This window comes from Stegostoma tigrinum, chromosome 22 (genome assembly GCF_030684315.1).
Source record: "Stegostoma tigrinum isolate sSteTig4 chromosome 22, sSteTig4.hap1, whole genome shotgun sequence".
Classification (NCBI taxonomy): Eukaryota; Metazoa; Chordata; class Chondrichthyes; order Orectolobiformes; family Stegostomatidae; genus Stegostoma; species Stegostoma tigrinum.
Genome location: NC_081375.1, coordinates 13,730,452 through 13,755,143, shown reverse-complemented (window position 1 = coordinate 13,755,143; position 24,692 = coordinate 13,730,452). Strand labels below are relative to the sequence as shown.

General features: G+C 40.7%; 1 protein-coding gene across 1 annotated transcript in view; it reads left to right on the top strand.

Annotated features, from left to right (window-relative positions):
• Window positions 1-685: 685 nt before the first annotated feature.
• The window catches only part of chmp6b (charged multivesicular body protein 6b), a 30,774-nt gene continuing 6,767 nt past the window's right edge, over window positions 686-24,692 (top strand). The window contains exons 1-6 of the mRNA XM_048555581.2: window positions 686-903; window positions 15,330-15,439; window positions 19,709-19,796; window positions 21,463-21,549; window positions 22,098-22,163; window positions 22,269-22,349. Of these exons, the coding sequence (XP_048411538.1) occupies window positions 841-903; window positions 15,330-15,439; window positions 19,709-19,796; window positions 21,463-21,549; window positions 22,098-22,163; window positions 22,269-22,349 (495 nt within the window). The 5' untranslated portion in view covers window positions 686-840. The remainder of the gene's footprint in view (window positions 904-15,329; window positions 15,440-19,708; window positions 19,797-21,462; window positions 21,550-22,097; window positions 22,164-22,268; window positions 22,350-24,692) is intronic.

Sequence of the window (24,692 nt, the reverse complement as noted above, 5' to 3'; positions counted from 1 at the left end):
ATTTTAGTCTAAATTGTGCATTTCGTTGTGCTTTATGTCCCTCATATTCTCATACAAACTTTAACTTCCCAAAGGTTTTAAAATTGGGTGCATAGTAAATCAAATGGTCTTACTTTACCAGCCTCATGCCATGCTCTGCTTCCAGCTTTGTGTCTTGGGTGAGTACTTAGTACATAATACATCAGCGAGTACATATGCGGATAGGGTGGCACAGTGGTTAGCAGTACTGCCTCACAGCACAAGGGATCTGGGTTTGATCCCCCACTTTGGGCGATTATCTGTGTGGGTTTCCGCTGGGTGCTCTGGTTTCTTCCTACAGTCCAAAGATATGCAGGCTAGGTGGATTGACCATGCTAAATTGCCCGTAGTGTTCAGGGATGTGTTTTTAGGGGGATGGATCTGGATGGGATGCTCTGAGGGTCGGTAATAAATAATAATTTTTAACATTATTCCTGGGTTGATTAGGAGTTAATAAAAAATTCAATTGTTTTTGGTTTTGGATGATTATTTAGACGATAAGAATATGTAGTGGTATATGGAGAAAGCCGAAGACTGTCATTTGGTAAGGCTGTTTATTTCAAGCGCTGGTACTGACACGATGGGCCGGATGCCCCTTGGAGCAGGAGACTGTGATTTCGAGTCGACGAAAACGCGGTTAATTTTGATCTTGGTGGCCTGCCGTCGCGGGTGTGGTTACCGTGGTGACGGTGCGGCCTAGGCTGGAGGCGCCGGTCTTTTCCTGCAACTTGAGGAACCGGGGAGGGGTGTGAAGAGTGAATCGCTGCGGCTCCCTCCCTCCGGGGCGGGTATGTGGCTGGGCTCGGGCCCGAAGCAGCGCAAATGGGGAACCTCTTCGGCCGGAAGAAGCGGTCCCGAGTGACCGAGCAGGACCGCGCCGTCCTGGTGAGTGAGAGGGAGAGGGCGAGGCGGGGAAAGAACAGAGCCCCTTCCTCCAGCCCTTACACTCCAACCCCACTTGGCAGGGAACTGTTAAACCTAAATGGGAATCAGAAACGAAAAGCTCAGCGGGTGATCTGTGAGGGAAATCTCAGAGTTAACGTTTCGGGTCCGGTGAGCCTTCCTCAGAACATTAACTGTGATTTCTCTCTACAGATCCTGCCAGACCTGTTGAGCTTTCCCAGCCATTTGTCTCTGTTGCAACATTACCCATGTAGGCACAACCTAACTCTCCAACATCTACATCTCTTAATAATTCTACTTGGCCTCAGTCTCAGTTATTGATTCTGTGTCAGTTTGGCGGTGCTCACCCTGCATAGCCATCCTGGAGCTAATTTTACCCAAAACATCTGCCACTGTGTGAAGAGAAAATACATTATTGTTTCGAATATTAAACTCCTTCTGAACCTATCCCTGACCGATTTCCCCCAAATCTTTTGCAAATTGAACTTTCAGGCTACCAGGTGCTGAGACCTTTGGCCTTTCCTTTCACTTCTGCAGCTATTAATCTGTGTGCCCGCGCCTTCATCTCCAACATGTGCAGCCCTTGTCTTTATACTATCCTTAATCTCTTCCGTCCTGATTTTCCCCCCCAGTTCAAAGGGTGCAGCCGAGCATATTTCCCACACAGTGGGTTTAGCTATGCATCAGAAATCGTGGCTGTCTATATCAGACACCATTGTGTCAGAGATAATAGGAACTGCAGATGCTGGAGAATCCGAGATAACAAGTGAGGAGCTGGATGAACACAGCAGGCCAAGCAGCATCTTAGGAGCAGGAAAGCTGACTATAAGGGTCTAGGCCTGAAAAGTTGCTGTGTTCATCCAGCTCCACACTTTGTTATCTCCTGCACCATTGTGAATGCTGTTACCAGATTTAACCACTACTCCAGGGTCATCCTAGAGAGTAAGGATACTCTTCTGGATTTGTTTCTTTACTTCTGGCCATCTCATTAAACCATTCTTCCTGTACCTTTCATTCTTGCCTCCCATTAGTGACAACAACAAGTTTTTATGTTGTGCCTTCAGTACAGCACACAGTATATTATTCCCAGGACACTGTGCAGGAGTGTTGTCTATCCTGACATATAGTTATCTTTTGAAAATCAGTCAGAGAGCTAGGTTTAAGAAGTGTCTCAATTCCTTAAGATGAGAAAGAAAATCCAAAGATTAGGCATTAGCAGCCAAATACATAGTCATCAGTGGTAGACACATTAAATTAGGATGTGCAAGTGGCTAGAGTTAGAGGATTAGTCCTGATATCTCGAGCTGAGAAGCTGGAGGAGGTTAGAGGTAGAGGTGATGTCATTGAGTCATACAGCATGGAAACAGCCTTCGGTCCAATTCGTCTATGCCATTCAGATATCCTATATAAATCTAGTCCCATTTGCCAGCAGTTGGCCCATATACCTCTTAAACCCTTCCTATTCACATACCCACCCAGATGCCTTTTAAATATTGTAATTGCACCAGCCTCCATCACACCTCTAGCAGCTAATTCCATGTACGCACTACTTTGTGTGAAAACATTGCCCCTCAGGTCCCTTTTATATCTTTCCTCTCTCACCTTACACCTGCACCCTCTAGTTTTGGACTCTCCTACCCCCCCCAGGGAAAAGACCTTACCTATTCACCCTATCCATGCCCCTCACGATTTTATAAACCTCTATAAGGTTACCCCTCAGCCTCCGATGAGGGATTTTAAAACTAGCAAGAAAATTTTAAAGTTAACATGTTGCTTTACTGTGACTTAATGCAGGTCAATGCACAGAGAAATGATGGGTGAATAAGACATGGCATATTATGTCAAGGTTGTGAATAATAAGCTGATTTGAATAAGATTACAATTACAGAGAAATGAATAGTGTCAGTGACTATGGAACGGAGTTTGTAGTGTGGAATTAGGGACAGTGGCTTTGATCATTGCAATATTCAAGTGGAGAAAGTTAATAACCATATAATACTGAATGTTGGGTGAGGTTTTTGTGACACAGCAGTGGTGTACCTACCCCTGGGCCAGGATGTCTTGGGTTCAAGTTCTACCTGCTCCAGAGGTGTGTAATAACATCTCTGAACAGGTTGTATAGATAAATATCTACTGAATGTCAGACACGGAGTGCAATGACTTAAAGGCAGTGCAGATTGAGAGAATTGCTGGCGAGGTGGAACCAGGTATTCCAGGTCACATGCTAGAAATAACTGGGCTGAAAAGTAGAGAAGGGTGTGAAGCTATGGTCATTGCTCAGAATGCACGGTTTCAGAGTTGAGGAGTAATAACTTCCACCTGCTATACAATTAGAGCTCTTCTCATTTTATTGACATCTGCTACAAGCGAATAAAGTCCCGCAGCTATCTAAATTATACTAACTCTCATCCTACTTTTTCTTCTTCCCAATTTCTTTGTCACAGTCTGAGCTTCAATTTTAAGGTTATGAACCTGAAATGTTGTTGCTCTGTTTCTCTTCCAGTGTTGCCTGACCTGTTTCCTGCACTTTGTTTTTATTCCAGGAAGATTAGATAATGTTCCTGAAGTTTGTATATAGTTTTGCTTGAACATTGTGACTTTTGCCTTTGTCTTTTCACAATGAGAAGAAGCATTTAAGTGGAAAATGGTGGGGATATTGGGATTATCTATTTCACGTTGTCCTCCCAGTGGTATGTGAGCTATTGTTTTTAGTGGTGGGTGAGATGCGCAAATCTGAGTAATTAAGTGATTTTTTTACTACTATCACACACAGATTGGTTAAACTTGAAATTTTCTGCTACAAACTACTGTTGAAGAAAAGTCTATTTGATTATTATTTTAAATAAGATTTTTAATTTCTTGAAAAAGGGGAAATCTGGCAGTAGATCAGATCTGGTGGATAAAGCAGATAGACCAAATAACTTGTTTTGATGCTGTAGTGTCTTATAATTGCAAATTTTAAGCTATGTGAACTGAGACATGTCAAGTATGTTAAACAGGTTTTCTAATCAGGTTTCCCTTCAGTGATGCTTGTGAAATAGGGCCTTAAAGTTTTCCAACCCTGTAGATTGGTAGTCTGAATCTTGTATGTTTTGCTAAACCAACGTAAAACACAAGTTTGTCCCTAACTGGATTAATATGTTCAGTTCTAGATATTCAACGTTGGAGAGGATGTGAAAGTTTTTGAAAGGTTGCTGAAGAGATTTACTCGAATAGTTACTGAAATGAGTGATTAATACTTGAGTGGATAGATTAGAGAGGATAGTGTTATCCTCCTTGGAGCAGATTTTGCAGAAGTGATTGAATTCACGTAGGATTTAGGTAGAGCAAACAATAAGAAACTTCGACTGATAGAAGGATCAATAATCAGAGGGAAAGCGATCTAAAGTTATTGGCGGTGAACTAGATGCAAAATGGGAGTGGAGGTAGGAAAGTGAAATCAGATAAAATCAGACCAGTAATGACCTTATTGAGGGTGGGGTATGGTGGAGGGATCAAATAGGCTACTCTTGCTTTTCTTTCTTATGTTCTTGCATCGGAAAAATGTATTTCCACATTGTGACTGAAATTTGAAATGCGAGCTTTGGTAGAGAGCAGGATGCAATTTGAGAAGTAGCCCTCAAAGGGACCATGAGAGAGAAGATTGCCATGCCAGTTGTCCATGGTGTCCAGGACTCTATACATTAGGTGGTTTAGCCATGAGAAATACAAGGTTACAGGGCTAAGGTTGGGGGTGAGTCTGGGTGGGATGCCCTTTGGAGAATCGATGTGGACTTGTTGGGCCAAATGGCCTGTTTCCGCACTGGGGATTCTTTTGATATCGAGACATGATACCAGAAATAACTGGATTATACTTTGAAAGATGATCTGCGGATTCAGTGAGGTAAATGGCCTTCTCCTTCATTGTACTGTATTCTAGAATTCAAGCCTTTGGAATTCTGGCTTTCAGCAGAATATCTATTCAATTTTTCTTCAGCTGAGTTGATGAAACCGCTGTCCATTTATTCCATGCTGACTGAACAGGTACCATAATATGCTGTCAGACAAATGAATTGTCCGTATTTGAATTCTCTGAAGTGTTTGGTGTGTTCTACCATATTTGTCGATTTGAAAGGCCTACTGTGCATTTGTGGCAAAAGTTGATTGTTTCTAGGAATATTCAAATTTAAGACTTCTGACACAGTGTAGTGAAACAGTGTGTGATGGTTTAATACTCAATGTCATGCATGTGCGCGCACGCGTTTTTGAACAGAAACGCCACTATTTCCACTTTTATGTTTGACTGCAATTTAGTACAAGTTTCTACTGACAGCACGATAGATTGTTCAAGGCATGTGCTTTGAATGACATTATGTTCAATTACAAACGTAAGTTGTCTCTTCAATATTGATGAAGACTGCTGGGATCTCATGTAATTGAGTTATAGTCACCTAGTGCCTTATGTGTTATGTCACTTTGACAGGACAAAGAAGCGTGCCCCACATAGTGCAGGATTTATTTGTTTGTGTTTGAAACTATTTTTGTGATGAACATCACTTGGTCATTTGTCTACTCTAAAAGACCATTCATTAGACTTCGATCTCCAATTACAAATTATGCTGAGACTGAATTTTAGTTCTGCAGCCTGAAGCTAGCTCACAGAGTAGCTGAGCCAGCTTTCACATGGTAGTTTCCTTCCACTGGGAAAGAAGTGAATTTATGGTAGAAATCTTGAGGGAAAAACAGTAAGTTGTGTGCATTTTAAATGCTTAGACTGGTGACACATATAGTCACTATTAACATTTTTTTAACATAAATAATCCACATTTGTTCAGGACACAGATCTGTCTGGTAAAAATTCATTTTCAGTCTGTTTTCAAACTAAGAATCTGATTGGTATATGATTCATTGAAGGTTTAAGAATTATGTTGTAGTTTCTGTATTTCATTACTATTTCTCCAAACATAGAACAGAAACTGATACATGTTGGACTGTGATGTATTGTGATATTGAATGTAAGAAAAGATCTGGTGTAATCCCCCAAAATTAGTTTTTTTAATTGTTATTCTGATTCACTGATGAATAAGTTGATTGATGCACTGCTTCTAATATTCCAAAAATCTTTAGATTCAGGGAAGCTACTGTTAGATTTTAAAATAGTAAATGTTTATTTTTCTTTATTCATTAACGGAATGAGGACATCACTGGCTAGGCAGCATTTATTGCCCATTCCTAATTGCCCAGAGGGCAGTTAAGAGTCAACCACATTGCTGTGGACCTGGAGTCACATGTAGACCAGACCAGGTAAGGATGGCAGTTTCCTTCCCTAAAGGACATTAGTGAACCTTCGGGTTTTTCCTGACAATCAACAATGGATTCATGGTCATCATTAGATTCTTAATTCCAGATATTTATTGCATTTAAATTCCACCATCTGCCATGGTGGATTTGAACCGAGTCCCCAGAATGTTTTCTGGTCTTTGGATTAACAGTCCAGCAATAATGCCACTAGGCCCTCCCCCACTATCCAACTGTCTTGTAACTCCTTTCTTTAAAATGGGAGGGAGGCAAAGCATGTAATTACAAGCCATTTATCTTAACATTTACCCTCTGACAGATGTTAACCATTATAAAAGACATTAAAGCTTGGCATGCAGATATGTTCAGGTAATTGGGCAGAGTCAGTGTAGTCTTGCCAAAGGGAAACCATGTTTAACCAGTTTATTGGAGTTCTTTGAAGAAGTAACATGTGCTGTGGATCTAGAGGAACTGAGGAATGTTTTTGATATCTTAGTTAACCTGCTCACATGTGTTGCAGTACTGCCGTGAGTCAGGTAGAGCTTGAACCCACGCCTCTTTGGTCAGAGATAGTGACATTGCCACTGCACCACAAGAGCTACTCCAGTGGATTTATTCTGCATTTAGATTTTCAGAAGGCATTTGATAAGATGATACATCAAAGGATGTTGTATAAAATAAAAGCTGGTGCTGTAGGAGGTAACAATTGTATGTATATAAGATTGGCGAGCTAACAGGAAATAGTAGGCATAAAATGTCATCATTTAGTTGAAGACATGTAATGAACTGTGTGCCTAGGGATCAACGCTGGGCCTCAACTCTATACAATTTATATTTATGACTTTGAAGGGGCTAAAGATATGGTTACTAGTTTTGCTGATGTCACAAAAAAGGTAGGGGCTTTGTGCTTCGGAGGTCTTGCCTGACAAACTTAATTGCGTTTTTGGAGGAAGTGATGAAAATGGTTCAGGGTGTGGCAGTGGATGTTGCCAACGTGGACTTTACGGAAGCATTTGACAAGGTCCCTCAAGGTAGACTGTTCAGATGATTAACTCACATGGGATCCACGGTGAGTTGGTAGTTTGAATACAAAATTGGTATAGTCATAGAAGACAAAGTTGTTGACGGGTGTTTTTCTGACTTGATGTCTGCAACCAGTGGTGTTCCAAAAGGATCACTGCTAGCACCTGGATAAAAATGTAGGTGGCATGACTAGTAAGTTTGCAGACAACATGATCATCAGACACCATTTCTACCACCTCCAGCGAGATGCCACCACCAGACACATATTCCCTTCCTCTCCCTTGTCTGCCTTCTGCAGAGACTGTTCCCCTCTGGATACCCCGGTCTACGCTTCCTTCAACCCCCCAACCAACACCTCTGCAGCACTTACCCCTGTAACTGTCGAACGTCTGACACTTGCCCATTTACTCCTCCCTCCCTCGTATCCAAGGGCCCAAACGTGCCTTCCAGGCGATACAACACTTTACTTGCACATCCTAGAGTCTACTGCATTTGCTGCTCACAATGTGGACTTCTCTACACTGGGGAAATGAAGAATAGACTGGGTGACTGCTTCGCAGAACATCTACGTTCTGCTGGCAAAAAAGACCCTGAACTACCTGTTGCCTGCCATTTTAACACGCCATCCTATTCCCTGGCAACTTCTCTGTCTTTGCCTTGCTGCAGTGTTCCACCGAATCTCAATGCGAGCTGGAAGAATAACACCTAATTTTCCACTTCAATAATTTTAGGGCCTAAACTCTCCCATGTCCCAGCTCCTGCCCCACACACCAGGCTTGTTATTCACATAGCCTGCCATTATACTACCTGTTTTTAGTCACTAATAGTCTCTATTAACAACTGTTCACCCCCCAGCCTGATCATTATCAACATCTTTGTCTGTCCAACTGTCTTTCTGTCTCTTAAGGCTCTACCCTAACATTTACTCCCTACCCACCCACCTCCCAATTTTCTGCAGAAACTGGTGTTTTCCCAGCCACCATTAGTTTTGAGGGTCACCGGACCTGAAATGTTAACAGATGCTGCCAGACCTGCTGAGCTTTTCCAGCAACTTTGTTTTTATTCTTGATTTACAGTATCCACAGTTCTTTTGGTTTTTATGAAGATTGGTTGAGTTGTAGATAGTGAGGAACATTGTCAAAGGATACAGCCAGGATATAGATAAGTTGGAAAGTTGAATGGAGAAATAGCAAATAGATCTTAGTCCAAGAGAGTGTGAGGTGATGCATTTTGGAAGGTCAAATGCAAGAGGAAATACTACTGTAAATGGAAGGAACCATAGGAGTTTTGATTTACAGAATGATCTTGGGATGCAATACATAGCTCCCTGAAAGTGGCAACACAAGTGGATAAGGTGGTAAAGAAGGCATACGGCTTGCTTATCTTCATCGGTCAGTGCATTGAGTAGATAAGTTGGCAAGTCATGTTGCAGCTGTATAAAACTTTTTTTAGTTAGGCTGCATTTGGAATATTGTGCAGTTCTGTTCACCACAGTCATGGAAATATTTGGAGTCTTTGGAGAGTGTGCTAAAGAGGTTTACATAGAACATAGAACATAGAAAAGTACAGCACAGTACAGGCCCTTCGGCCCACGATGTTGTGCCGTGGAATATTCCTAATCCAAAAATAAAATAACCTAACTTACATTCACCTCAATTCACTGCTGTCCATGTGCATGCCCAGCAGTCGCTTAAATGTCACTAATGACTCGGCTTCCACGACCACCACTGGTAAACTATTCCATGTGCTCACAACTCTCTGGGTGAAGAACCTCCCTCTGACGTCTCCTCTATACCTTCCTCCTAACACCTTAAAACTATGACCCCTCGTGGCAGTCAATCCTGCCCTGGGGAAAAGTCTCTGGCTATCGACTCTATCCATGCCTCTCATTACCTTGTACACCTCGATCAGGTCACCTCTCTTCCTCCTTCTCTCCAGAGAGAAAAGTCCGAGCTCAGTCAACCTCTCCTTGTAAGACAAGCCCTCCAGTCCAGGCAGCATCCTGGTAAACCTCCTTTGCACTCTCTCCAAAGCCTCCACATCTTTCCTATAATAGGGCGACCAGAACTGGACACAATATTCCAAGTGTGGTCTCACCAGGGTTTTGTAGAGCTGCAGCATAACCTCACAGCTTTTAAACTCGATCCCCCTGTTAATGAAAGCCAAAACACCATGTGCTTTCTTAACAACCTTATCCACCTGGGTGGCAACTTTGAGGGAGCTATGCACTTGAACACCAAGATCCCGCTGTTCCTCCACACTGCCGTTTGAATGAGTCATTTCTTGTACTCAGATCATCTTTACTCACCGCAACTTTGGGGACAGGGGAATAGATGAGTTGCGACACAAGACAGGTGCTTAGATAGCCTAAGGAAGTAGCATCTTGCTCTACATAATGTTCACGAATTGCTATATATCCATGGAAGCACCCCAGTAAAGCTATAGCTGTTCCCAGGAAATATCTAGACAAACACACACCCACGCACTGGCACGTGCACACACATAATTCATGTGTTACCAGGATGTTGCCTGGATTGGGGTGTGTTAGCTATACAGAGAGGTTAGACAAATTTAGATTGTTTTTGCAAATGCATTGGAGACTGAGGGGGCGACCCAACAGAAGCATGTAAATTGACAGAAATGGATATGTTGGGTGGTCAGAGTCTTTTTTGCAAGGATGGAAATGGCAAATACTGGGGGCGTAGGTATAAGGTGAGGGGGAGGTAGTTTAAAGAAGGTATGCAAGGCAAATTTTTATGTAAAGAAGGGTAGGTGCCCGGAATGTTTTAAAAGGCATTTAGATACATGAAGAGACAGGGAATAGAGGGATACGGACCACCTATGGATAGATGGAATTAGTTTAGAATGGCATTATAGTCCACGCAGATATGGTGGACTGAAGGGCCGTTCCTGTGCTGTATGTTCCTATTGTGGTGGACCTAAAACTGGCCATGATAGTATTGAATGCCAGCAACGGGACTTGTATACTTGACTTTCCATCTATGGCAGCTTCTGGAACTTTGTTGAGGACTGAGGGAACTTTGGATAACTCCCGTTCTCAATCATGCAGTTCTACCTTTCCTATATTTTGCTTACATGCCAAAAGCAAATAAGGAATCTATACCATGAGAGATGATGCGCAGTCTAGACAGTCTAAGACAGCAGAAAGTAAATTAATAAAGCCATGAACAACGTTGTATAAATTACAAGGAACATCCAGAAACGATTTGGTAGTCGTAATTTTATTTTATGGTACAGATAGCCGTGATAAATGACACTCCATTTATTTTAATAACACTTTGGCCTCTTTGATCTCTCTACTGAATGCTTCTGTTGCTTATGGTGGAAACTTTTTTGTACCTAAATGAGTGAAGTCTTGACTAAAATTATTTGGATTGAATAGGTTGACAATTACTTTGTTGCCATTGTCTGCACCATGCAAATCTGACCTTGCCATTCTTATTTTGAAAGTAAGCAATTATGTAACCCCAGATACTCTACCTGGTACTGCGTATTTACACTACCAATATTTATCTTAAAGCTGATGACTATAGTTTAACTTCCACATGTGTTCAACCCTGCTTCTGTTACTTGTGTCAACTTCATGCCCATCAAATCTGTTCCATCATTCAGTTAGATCATGGCTTGGGCATATCTTAACTCTACCAACCCAACTTGCTTCTGTAACTATTAATTCTTTTGCCTAACAAATCCTATCAATCCCAGGTCTGACATTTTTAATTGACCTTAGACCTATTAGATATTCTAATAGGTTATATTGTGCTGACCAAGAGACTTTCTTACACTTAATAGCACTCTGACATTTGAGATAAATCTTTATTCTCTTTTCTCCAGAGAATAAAAATGCAACCTAATTGAAGGTCCACCAATTTAGGCAGTCCTGAATTCCACAATTATGTAATTCTGATTCAGGTAGTTCTAAGGTGTGAACAAAGGTGGCAGGAGGAAATATACCTGGGGCGGGATCTGGGGCTCTCAAATGATGATGCTGGAGAACTGCTGGGCCCATAGAACTGCACAAAAGTAAAATTACGTGTGATTATTTAGGAAGGATTTATGTATGCCTGGACGTGTACTTACACAGTACCCTCTTCCAATCGTTCAAAACCTAAATGAAGTCTTTAAATAAGTTGAAGAAGTGCACTCTAAGCTAGGTTTGGCATTACACTGGATTTACATTCCAAATGGTGTGAAACAAAGTAATTGATGTTTCCAGGAGTCTCTTGCCACTTATTTTTGCAATTAGGTCTTCCTGAACTTTGCAGGATGCACCAAATGCTCCTGTTTGAATTTAAGGTAGTATGCCAGACAAAAACAAATATTCAGCATTTTGGATTAACTTGATCTCTTTTCCACTTGTTGCTTGTGCCTTGTCCTATTAAAAAGAGCAACAACGTATTCTTATTGTTTCCTTTGTTATTCTCAGGAGACTTAAAAATGCTTTACAACCAATTAAGTACCTTTTGATTTGTTGCCGTTGTAATATAGGATATTTGGCAACCAATTTTCACGTGGTGAACTCTCATGAACAGCAAAGAGATAAGGACTCTGCTTTCCATGTTTGGTGTTGTTTGGGCAAAAAGCATTGCTTTCTATTGTTATGTACAATTTGTTTAGTTTACCTTCTGTTAGACATGATTTTCTAAATACATTGAGGTTAAAAGTTATTTCACCACTAGGGGATCCTGTTGCTTCATTTCACGATTTTACATAGCAATCAAATGACCCAGTGTGGTATCCTGTAATTCTGTGGTATGATATTTAGATGAAATTTTTGCTGTTTTCTTGGCAAGTTCCTGTTATTCAACGAATTGACTTATTATAAGTGCAAATGAGCCATAGCCTAATCGTCTGTCAAAACTGAATTGAAAATTCTGATAATCAGGATGTCGCCTCTGTTATATTATGAATATCAATTTTATTTTCAATTCGGAGCGTTATTGTAAATAAAGTATCAGAAATCTTCCAAACAAATTGGCAAGCAAACTGGTATTCCATCCATGAGTGAAGGAGACCGTGCATTTGGAAGTTACACAGGTACCCCATTCACGTTTTGTGTAGTATTTGTGTGACGAGTGTCATGTTGTTTTGTGTCAGAGTGGCTCAGCAATGATGCCTTCCTCCAGGTCAAAGGTTTGAGTGTTCAAGAGTCATGCCAGAAACATCAAGACATAATCATGCCTGGCACTTGGCATATGGAGGGAGTGCTTTTTAGTAAAGTAAATAGTTTCACACATGCATGCATTATAATTAATTTGCCACCTTTTTACCTACCACTTAACTCATCTATATTCTTTTATCAGTCTTTGCATTCTCCTCATGACTTGCTTTCATGTCTAACTTTGTGTCATTGACAAACTTAGGCACATTCCACTCCCTCCCTTCATCTAAGTAATTTGTATAGATTTGTAAGTACTGAGGTCCCAGCGCTGAACGGGGCTCCTCATTGTTTTGTAGCTGCTAATCAGTCCTCAATTATGGTCATAATGATTTCAACCTGATAAACCCTTATCTGTGTCATTTTGTGTGGATTGTGACAATTTGTGAATTTTTGGATTTTGGAATTTCATAATGATTTTGTATGCCGGTTCTTGAAAATGTATTGCAAGAGACACCATCTCTGAGCTACCCTCATGATGTTAGACTGAGTTTGTCTTACGTAACTTCTGCAATTGACTGATCTGCTAGTTAATGGTTCTGGCAAACTGACATATTGGAGGAACTGGGAGTGGGTGGGAGGAAAGAATAATAAGATTACATTTTTTGCTACAGCTGAGGTGGCTTCCATCACCTTTTAAATTCACTCACAGATGAAGGCATCAGTGGCAAGGTTAGCATTTGTTGCCCATCCCATGGATAATAATGATGGCAAGGGCACAAAATGTACTCTGGGTGAGGAAGGCCAATGTCCACCACCAAGAGTAGCTTGGCAGCAAAACTACAATCGAACTAGTCAGGTCTTAAAGGACATAGCTGTTTTAGACTAGGTCTGCAGTAGGTTGTGAGGGAACTAACAAGATGGAAAAACATACTTCATCTCATCTTTACCAGTCTTCTTGTTGCAGATGCATCTGTCCATGACAGTATCGATAAGAGTGACCATCCCACATTCACTGGAGATGAAGTCCCACCTTCACATTGAGAATACCTTTCATCATGTTGTGTGGCACTATCACTGTATTAAGTGGGACAGACTTCAAACAGATCTAGTAACTTAAGACTGGGCATTCATGAGGCGTTGTGCACAATCAGCAGCTGCAGAATTGTACTCCTCCACAATCTGCAACCTCCTGGCCCATCACATCTCCCACTCAACCACTACTGTCCAGCCAGGGAATCAACCTTAGTTCAATGGAGAGAGCAGAAGGGCATGCCAGGAGCAGCACCTGGCATACCTGAAAATGAGATGTCAACCTGGTGAAGTTACCAAACAAGACAGCTTGTATGTCAAACCGCATAAGCAGTATGTGATAAACAGAGCTACGTGATCCCACAACCAACGGATCAGATTTAAGCTCTGCAGTCCTGCCACATCCAGTTGTGAATGGTGGTGAATAATTAAATAACACTAAAAGGAAGAGGCACCTCAAATATCCTCAATGATGGAAGGGCCCAACACCTCAGTGCAAAAGAGAAGGCTGAAGCATTCGCAGCAATCTTCAGTTGGAAATGCTGAGTAGATGATTCATCTTGGCCTCCTGCAGTCGTCCTCAGTCTTCAGCCAATTCGATTCGGTCCACTGATATCAAGAAATGATTGGAGACACCAGATACCACGAAGGTCCTGACAACCGAATCCCCCATTGTTAACATCCTGTAGGGTTACCATTGACCAGAAACTCAACTGGACTCACCATATAAACAGTGACTACAAGAGCAGGTCAGAGGCTAGGAATACAACATTGAGTAACTCACCTGATTCAGGAGTGTGATTGGAATATGCTGCACTTGTCTGGATGGGTGCAGCTCCAACAATACTCACATTTGCCAGGCTGTTAATTGTGATGGAATTCTCCCCCCGGATGGATGACTGCAGCTCTGACAACACTGAAGAAGCTTGACACCGTCCAGGACAAGGCAGCCCACTTGATTTGCACTGCATCCACAAGGTCAGAAATCACACGGCAACAGGTTTTAGTTGAACAGGTTTATTTGAAAACACAAGCACCTCTTCATCACTGCATCCACAACCATCCATTCCACCCTCCACCGACACTCAGAATGTCAGTAAGAGTCACTGCACCTGAAATGTTAACTCTGATTTCCCTTCACGAATGCTGCCAGACTTGCCGAGCTTTTCCAGCAACTTCTGTTGTTCTTTCTGATTTACAGCATCCCCAGTTCTTGGCTTCTACCTAGAAGGATAAGGGTGGCAGATACATCAGAACACCACCACCACCTTCAAGCCATTCACCATCTTGATTGGAAATATATTGCCATTCCTTCACTGTCGCTGGATCAAAAACATGGAATTCTCCCCTTAATGGATTTGTGGGTCAATATATAGCAGGTGGACTGCAGTGGTTCAAGAAGGAAGCTCACCACCACCTTGAGGGAAAGTGGGGATAGGCAATAAATGCTGGCCAGTCAGCAATGCCCACGTCCCACAAATAAATAAAAAAAGTCCCAGACAGCAGTAAAGAGTCAACCACATTGCTGAGAGTCTGGAGTCACATGTAGACCAGACCAGGTAAGTTTAGCAGTTTCCTTCCCAAAAGGACATTAGTGAACCAGATGAGTTTTTGTTACAATTGACGATGGCTTCATGGCCATCATTAGACTCTTCATTGCAGATTTTTATTAAATCAATATCCACCATCTGCTATGGTGGGGATTTGAACATGGGTCCCCAGAACATAATCTGTTTCTCTGAATTAACAATCCAACACAAGCTTTCACCTGTCTGCCACACGCCCACCCACTACCGACACCCATCGAAAGTCCCTGAAATCAGACAAAATAGGTACAGTGCTGTACTAAATATTTAATCATGTGGTGTGCAGATCCTCCTTTAAATTAGTTGATGAAATGTTTATTTAATTATTTTTTAAAATTATACTTTAAATCTTTGCATTTTGTTTTTTCCAGCAACTAAAGCAGCAACGTGACCAGTTGAAACAATATCAGAAGAAGATTGCTATTCAACTTGAAAAGGAGCGGGAAATAGCACGACAGCTGCTTCGTGGTGGTAAAAAAGAGTGGGTATCACAAATATTATGTAAACTTATGAAATTTTCTGACTTGTTTAAATTCATCAGTTAAGGTTGGTATTCTGGAGCAGCCTATATCACTCTTCCAGTTGTTCAATGTATTAAGTGTGAGGAAAAAGTGGTGTGATTATAGGGCATATCTGACTTTTTGACTCTTCATTTTCCAAAACTCAAATTTCTTTTCCATTACAATGTAGGAACAGGAGTAAACAGTTCAGCCTATCAAACTTATTTTTCCATTAAAAGTAATCATGGCTCATCTGTATCTAACTTGTCCTCTGACTTTGTTCTGTAACCATTTGATATACTTGCTTAAAACAGCCTAGTTTTAAGGAGAATCCAAGATAATAAAATGTGAGGCTGGATAAACACAGCAGGCCCAGCAGTTCCCATTATCACTGATATAGTTTTAAGGAGTCTGGCTAAGTGACTTTCCCAGTTTTGAGCTTATTTCAGATTTTCAGCATCTGCATTTTGTTTTAATCCTAATCAATACAATGTCCTCAAAATTTAGTCCTTGTAGCCCTGATGTGAATCTGAAAATATGTTGTTTCACCCTTCAAGGCCAATGTAATGAAAGTGCGATGTCCCTTTTAAGACCCAGATGAATTTTGGTTTACTCTGAGGGTCGTTCAGTTTCCTAACTGTGGCAATATTGGGTTCCAAGAAGTGCCCATGTGACCTGAAGTTGCCCTGGGGACGAACAAAAAGAAAACTAATTGTAGTAGGGTTGGTCAGCCTGTTTTTCTGTTTGGAACATGCTGAGAATTGATGTAAAGAGGAAACAACAGAGAGTGTGTGGGTGTGTGCGCATGTTTTGGGGGGGGGGGCAGGGGTCAGGGGGATGGTGGCAGGTGGAGTCAAGTCTTGTCCAGCAGCTTCATTTCCATTGTCACTGTGAGGGTTGTTTTCTTTTTAAAATGCTAGAAATTTTATTTAAGATGAGAAGCAGTATGTTTATACAATTATTAACATTATCAGGCAGTATCAACATGGTTTGTGAAAGGAAAATTGTGTTTCGACAAATTTAGTTCTTTTGAGGCTGAAGTAAGCAGCTGGATTTAAAGAGGAATCAGCAGAGCTAGTGTATTTGGATTTCCAAAAGGCGTTTGATAACATTCTACATGATGTTGCTATTCAAAATAAGAGCTTATGTTGTTGGAAATGATAGATCAGCATTGATAGAGGACTGGCAAAAAAACATGAAATAAAGAGTCAAAACAAACAGATCATTTTCAGGATAACAAATGGTAACTAGTGGACAGTTGCATGGATCTTTGCTGGTCCTTCGACTATTTATGACCTCTGCTGATGATTTGGATGAAGGAACCATCTACTGTAACCACATTTGCTGATGGAATGATGGATAGGAAAGCAAGTTGTGAGGAGCTATAAAGTTTCTGTAAAGGGCTTTGGATAACTTGAGTGGGCAGATGTTTGACACATTAAGTATGATAAGGGAAGATGTGCAATATTAAAACATGTAATATTTTGAAGGGGGTCGACAAAATTGTTGCTGAGACAAATGTTTTTCCTCATGGGTGAAATATCTAGAGGTAGGAGGAACAGCATATCTATAAATACATTGTAATTAGCCTCTCCTGTAAATATATTGTCATTATCTACTCTTTCTTCCGCCTCTTCCCATATATAATATTCATTCTGTTACAGGACTCTAAGTTGATCTTTTTCAGAAACGCCACTAATAATCAGAAATATTCTTCTTGAACTGCTTGACATTATTGAGAGTTTGTTCATACAATTTTTCTAACGGTTAAGTAATTGAAATGTTAGGAGAGCTTTTAGTTTGTGATTTGAATTGCATAAATACCACCAGTAGGTGGTGCAAAGAGCATACGTGCACAAAAAAGCCAAGCGAAATATTAACCAGACCTCCTCGTTATGATCTGGAAAGCAGAAATTTTACTAATGTAAAGTTCAAATGAAATTCACAACTTCAGTATTTTGCTGTTGTATTAATTTTAAATGATGTGTGTTGAGAATGAACCTGGCTGTGGAACGGGGCTAATTTTGTACCTGGTTCAGCTCTGTTCAGAGAGATGTGGTGGTTTTGAGGATAGCTTTTGACTTCAGATTTTTACACTTCCACCATTTTATTTCTTGGCTTGTTTTCTTCACTAGGTAAAGTTGTCATCGTCCCAGAGGACCAAAGAGCTGCTGTCTCATAGAGTTTTAGTGGCATACAGCATGGAAAAGGGCCCTTTGGTCCAACTCATCCATGCTGACAAAGCTTCCTAAGCTAAACCTGCCCCATTTGCCTGCATTTGGCCTATAACCCTCTAAAACTTTCCTATTCATGTACTTGTCCAAATGTCTTTTACACATTGTAATTTTACCTGCCTCTACCACTTTGCTGGACAGCTTGTTATACATGCGAATCACCCTTTGTGAAAAAGTTGCTTCTCAGGTCCCTTCTAAATCTTGCACCTCTCACCTTAAACCAATGCCCTCTAGTTTTGGACTAGACCTAGGAAAAGACCCTTGCAATTCGCCTTTATATATGTTCCTCATAATTGTAGAAACCTTTATAAGGTCACTCCTCAGCCTCTTATGCTCCAGGGTAAAAAGTGCCAGCCTATCTAGCCTGTCTTTTTCATTTTAGAAAACAGTCAAATCTTCCAGCCTTGGTAACATGCTTGTAAATCTTTTTAGTTCCTTTTCCAGTTAATGTCACACTGCTATGTGAAAGATGTTCAGTATTGTATGCAGTACTTCAAATGTGCCCTTACCAGTTAGGGAGACAGACAGCAGATGGTGAGTTTAACCCAAGGGTCACCACTAACCAGGTGAGAACGCGGGACCTTCAAGGTGACCACAGCTGGTGCAGGAAATGAGCCCACATTGTTTGCAGTACACAGCATCGGAAACCACTACACCAGCAACTGAACTAACCACCTCCCAAAACTAAACCTAACCCTGCCCCTGTCAGCTGTCACTTATGCCTGGCTCTGTTGGACACTTACCTCTCTCTGAATAGCCTGTTGCTCTGGCCTTCTGAGATTTGTTGCAAGATGGGGCAAGTACAGGCCAGAGTACTCCTGTAGCTTGTCCAGTCACAGGCTTACTCCCTCCCACCCTTAATGCCCCCTCCAATCACAGATTCTGTCCCTGTAGGAGCAGCAAGAGTTAGATGGAGAGAACCTGTGATTTGAAAAGCTGGAGAAGGGACTGTGAGAAAGAGGGGGTATCTCTGATTGGAGGAACATATCCTCATACATTTTGTCTCTTTCTCATGTGGCAATACTTGTTCTCTGGTCTCCCTGTGATTGAATTTTTAGGGGCACATTAGCTATTTCTCTAATGTATTTCAAATGCTGGGGAATGGTTTCAGACTAAAGATCTTCCATTTTAAGGTGGGAATAAGGATAAGTTTCATTTGTGTTTGGAATTGTAGTGGAAGCCAGGTCTTTGAAGATACTTAACACTGAGTTAGACAGATGTTTTATTGTTGGGGGAGTCAAGTGTCATGGTGTGCAGGCAGGAAAGTGAAATTCAAGCCATATCAAATCACCCATGACCTTTCTGAATAGTGAAGGAGCCTTCTGCTCATTTCTTATGTCCTTTATGTGAAATTTTATCCGTCTGTATGAGGATAATAGCAGTATTCTCTGTAAGGTCCTTTACCTGGAACTAATGCATTGCCACAGATGGTGTCTGACCACACCTAATTAGATAAAGCCGGCATGTCACTGGCCTTTAAAACTGCTGGACCCGTACAAAAAAAAAATTTAAATGACTTCTGTACTTGAAAGCCCTAATCTCTCAGTTCTTCCTTAGTTTCTGACTTTTTGCTGTTTAGAAAATACTGCTGATAGTTGTTTTTTAAGTCACTGTGATGATCACATACTTTTTCACATTGAGCTCTATCCTAATCTCAATCTATCCATGTCCCTTTACAACTCCTGCTCCCATTTGCACCATATATTGTGTCACCTGTTTCACTGTCATGTGAAAATTTACATATGTGGCTCTCCATTTTTTCGTCCAAGTCATTTATATAAATCGGAGAAAGACTTTGGTTCCATCCTCTGATGGATTCTCTTTAGTGTTAGTTTAATAAGATAGATGTTGATATGAAGTAAGGATTTCTAAATCAGCATACTGGGAGGAAAGGACTGTGATAGAACGTTTGCTCATGTGCACCCGTGATCATTCATAGAAGGGGAACTGGCACCAACTCAGAGCAGGTTTTTAAGATCTGAATGCATTCACTTAACACTTCCTTTTGTTCTTCAGTAAAGCCAAACTTCTGCTCAAGAAGAAACGGTATCAGGAGCAACTTCTTGATAAAACTGAAGTTCAGATTGGCAATCTTGAGAAAATGGTAAGGAAAAAACCTGTTCTGGCTAACAAATGGATCAGATTTGTGAACAGCCTATTTGAGTTGACTAGGAATATAAGATTATCTCATTGGCATATTCTCCTTTTCTGTATGGAAATTCTCTCCCTTGCCTTCTCATTTTTCCAGCTCTCTCTCCATCCTCCTAGTCTCTTGCTATGTTCATTTCTTCATGGCTTTCATACTTCTTTCTTGCCCTTAGTGCATGCCTAAAGTCAAAAAAAATTCTAATTACACAGAACTTATCATCCCTGAACTTCTCTTTAGTTTAAACTAGTTTTCTTCCAAACATCTCCTTACTCAGATGAGTTCTCTTAGCTCTGACTAATTGTGTAGACATCAAGACTGGATATAACAAAAACAAAACTGAGTAGTTAAAACTAAGTTGTGTAGAGCTAAGGGTTAAGGATGCGCAGATGAGCTTCTAAGGTACTCTGCGAGTGAACTCAGTAATCATGAGAGAGAGAGGCTGTTGCTAAAAGTTTAAAACTAGATAAGCTTATGGCAGGCATGTCTGCTGCAATACCTTCACTTATGCGATGTAAATAAACAGTATTTGTGTGAAGAAATGCCTTAAAGTATGGCCTGAGTTTATCTGAACAGACAGACCATGTTAAAATAAATATAATTTTGGACCCCTCTTTTAGAAAAGCAGTGGTTTAAAATCTACCCTGGAATGACAGGTTTGAAAATCTACATTTGCTTTCTGTAAGATGTTTATGAATAGACTCAATCTAAATCCAAGTCAGCACTGGCGCAAAATGCAGCAATTATCTAAATTTGTCAATCACTGGCTATTTGTGAAAAATAATGATGTATGTTGGGGGCAACATATCCTATGAATACCACCTCTAGGTTTCACAAAGAGTAGAAAGGAAGCTGATCCATTCTTAAGGAATGGGAAGCAGCTGCCTGGATGTAAAATAGAGCCTGCAGTACGACAGAATAGAGTTTATTTTGAAGTTGAGCTTCTTTCTCTACAGTATTTCTTTCCTTCTCTCTCTCTGAGCAGCTTTATTCTGACTCCCACTCCTGCTATGGCCACTACACCTTTATTCCCAGGCAGAAAGGAGGCTGTCTCCTGGTATGGCCCTCCCAGTAACCAGCCTTTGTCCTGCTTGCGCTGTGCTCTCAGCTGCTTCTTCGCTCATCTGGATCCCTTTGACAGTGGTACCTATAGTGATAGTGTTGCTGCACCCAGAACATGCTGCTGCAAATGGCATGTGTACAAACACTTCCTGCTTTCTGTGCAGGTGACCTTCACTGACACTGTCTGCACAAATGCAGGGACCATTTTGCATTGTTGGTCATCACTCCAATTTTGGAGATGATATAAATCACTAAATGTTGGAAATGACAAGTTGTCACCTAGTGATGGCATTCTTCATCATGATGAACACGCACAAGTAGAAGAGGTTGCTTTTTGATGTATTAGTGAATAAATTCATTTAATGTGTTTCATTATGGATAAGTCACCGAGAATGTTTCATAATTGTCTCTTTTGCAATGATAAAACTGATACTCCTTGCTGACTAAATACTGCCTCTTCTGTCCTTCACTCAATGGAAGTCTTGCTTAATGTAACAAATAAAACTTGCCTGCCTTTATGAAGTATGACAATAATGCTTCTTATTTATGTTTGATTTTAAAGGTTCAGGACATTGAATTTACTCAAATAGAAATGAAAGTTTTGGAAGGACTTAAAATCGGAAACAGCTGTCTTCAGAAAATGCACGAGGTATATCTCTGAAAAGTAGTGATGACGTCTGCATTGTTGAAATCTCTTGAACTATTTTTGGATTGTTGTTGGAATGCAAACATCACTGGGCAAGGCCAGCATTCATTGGCTGTCCTTGATTGCCTTTGGAAAAATGGTGGGGAGCTGCTTTCTTGAACTGATGCTGCTCATGCTTTGGAGGGAGATCCACAGATACATGAACAGTTTTATCTGTGGCAATTTGTTACAGCTAATTGGTGCACTACTCTGCTTAGTATAGCAATTCACTGCTGTGAATTTGGAGTCCTATATAAGCCAGACTGGAAAAGGATATCAGATCTCCATTGAAGGAAATTAAGGAAACAGATGGGTTTTTATGACACTTGGATAGTTTTATGGCCATTACTAACGAAACAAGCTATTTTATTCCAGATTGATTGGTTTATTGATATAAAATGCCTCCACTCAGTTCAAGCATAGGTATTTTCCTTTTAATATGTATGAGTTATAATGGTCACCTTATTAAAATAGTATGGTAGTATTGAGAAATGTTTTTTTTTAAATTTAAGATTATGTCTATTGAAGAAGTAGAAAGAATAATGGATGAGACCCAAGAAGCTGTTGAATATCAGAGGGTGAGTAGTACGATGCACAGTTAAAATTCTACAGTCTGAATGTAGGACAAAAGAATGAAAGTTTGGCAAATCTGGTCTTAACACTGTGGCTTTTTGTTATTTCAGCAAATTGATGATATTTTGGCTGGGGGAATATCTCAAGAAGATGAGGATGCCATTCTGGCTGAACTAGATGCTATAACTCAGGTGAGGATACGCATTTGTCTAGTTACCGAACATTTAACATTACCTCATGCTTACCAGTCTTTGAACACACAACCCGCTGTCCCACCTTGTTACTGTGGTCATTAAAGTCCAAACGCGAATTTAACCTCTGTCTTGAAAGATCCATTCCTGATGGTGTCGCAATCATTCACACTCTGTCATCTAAAACTATTGAATGGTTTCTAAACACTGACTAATATGTTTCTCCAATCATTTGAGTTTTAAAAAAAACTCGTTAATTTTCACTATTCTTGGTAAAATCTGCTTTTTAATGGTCAATTTCAGATTTAATATAAATTTTAGCAAAGGCGTTTGCTTGGACTTTGAGCTAAAAATAATTGGTGACACAGCAGCACAGTGGTTACCACTGCTGCCTCTCAGCACTAGGGAATTGGGTTCGATTTCCCCCCTCGGGCACCTGTCTATGTGGAGTTTGTACACTATTCCCATGTCCACATGGGTTTCCTCTGGATATTCTGGTTTCTCCCCACAGTCCAAAGATGTGCAGGTTATGTGAATTGGCAATACTAAATCGCCCATAGTATCCAGGGATGTGTAGGCTAGGTGGATTAGCTATGGGAAAATGCAGGGATCGGGGTTCTGGGTGAGATGCTGTTCAGAGGATTGGTGTGGGTTTGATGTAGTATGAGCTACAGAGAACACCCTCAGGATTTTGCATATTTTTATTCTGATTAGATTTAGGGATGTATTTTGATAGCGGCAAAGTGGAACTGTACCTTTGTAATGGTTCATATACAGTGTTTGTTAATATGGCGTGGGGGGGAAATACCTTTTATTCCTCTTTGAATTATTTATTGGTATTTACGCTGTGTCAAAATTCCAGTGATTTATAATTTGTCAGAAGAGTATGGCCAGTGGTCAAATTAAAGTTCTCTGGATTTTTGATCGTTATTGGGGAGCAATGTCCAGGGACCACATACATGTAGCTGAATACAGACATCTGGAACTTGTTATTCACTATACCTTGCTGTAACTTTCCACAAGATCTGCTGCACATTGTGATGTAAGTTCTGAGATATATTTTGAGTTTGGACTGTGTCTCAAGGTGTTTAATTATTCTCATAAGTATTGTTGAAGCTGTGATGTCTTTATTTTTTAAAAAAATGTGTTGGGGGCTTTGGAATCTAATGAAAATTGGTTTACTTTGGGAGAGTTTGTGTGAACGAAGTAAACAGTGTAGTGTATTAGCTTACAAAAGATTCAGGAACTTTTTTTTGCTCTGGGGCGGGTGGGAGGGAAACACCATAACATTGAAAACTTGTTTTCTTTAGTTCCAGTTCAAGCAGTTGTACAGGACTATTAGCTGAGGCTAGATATGCAATACAGTTGCTCCTGAGAAAGGAAGAATATAGTTTAGAATTGGTAAAAATAGGTACCCCAGTGTGGGGAGGTAAGTTTAAAAGTTCCAGACCAGACATGTTTGATTAAAATCTTGAAAGTGTTATGTGAAGCTGAGAAAGTCTAAGCTTGGGTGCATAAGTAGTCAAGGAAGAGGCTATCAGATTCTCACAACTGGTAGTTGAAGCCACACTAACTCAAACCTTACGTGGCATAAAAAAGGGTGTATTTTCTGGTATTTGAGTACTATAATGGGATGCTATTGAGATTTGTTGTGTTTGGATAGTGGGGACAGAAGTGTGCTGTTTGTGGGGACTGTTGCCCAGCTGAGATTTTTTTCCCCTAAACTGTCCATTTAATAGCTAAAGGCTAGGCTTGGCATTCTAGACTCTTGAAGATGGAGAGCCAATAGGAGGCCCTGCAGCACTGAAGAAGTAGCACGCTGCTTTTTTTTCGTGAGCGATCAACTAAGGAGGCCCTTTCTCTTCAGTTTTGAATGGAAAATGAAAAATATCCTCTTCAAGTGGACCAGCATTGTGAGGAGAGAAATCCTGTACAGAGAGGCCTGAGGCTAAACTAAACTCATCTCAACTCAGGCAGGAAGGCCTTTAAATGCCAGAGTTTAAATGAGGCTTTAAATAGCGATAATTGATATTTTCCCCATGTTTTCTGGAAACCATATCGCTTTCTTCTGCCTCTGAGAAAATGGCGAGGAGGCATGTTGGTTGGCAGCATAAAATTCTTGGACCAATGGGGTCTAAAAATTGAGCTTATGGTTGTTTGACCAGAGAGGACCATGGTAGATTGGATGCCCAATGACCAATTGGATGACCAATGATGCTTAACATTCTGCAAGAAATCTAGGATCGTGGAAAATGGAGTGAGTTGCAAGTGCTGTTTCTTCCCTGTGCCCACAGTTATATACTTATTCTCCCTTCAATTCTGAATTTATATTTTTTAGTCTTG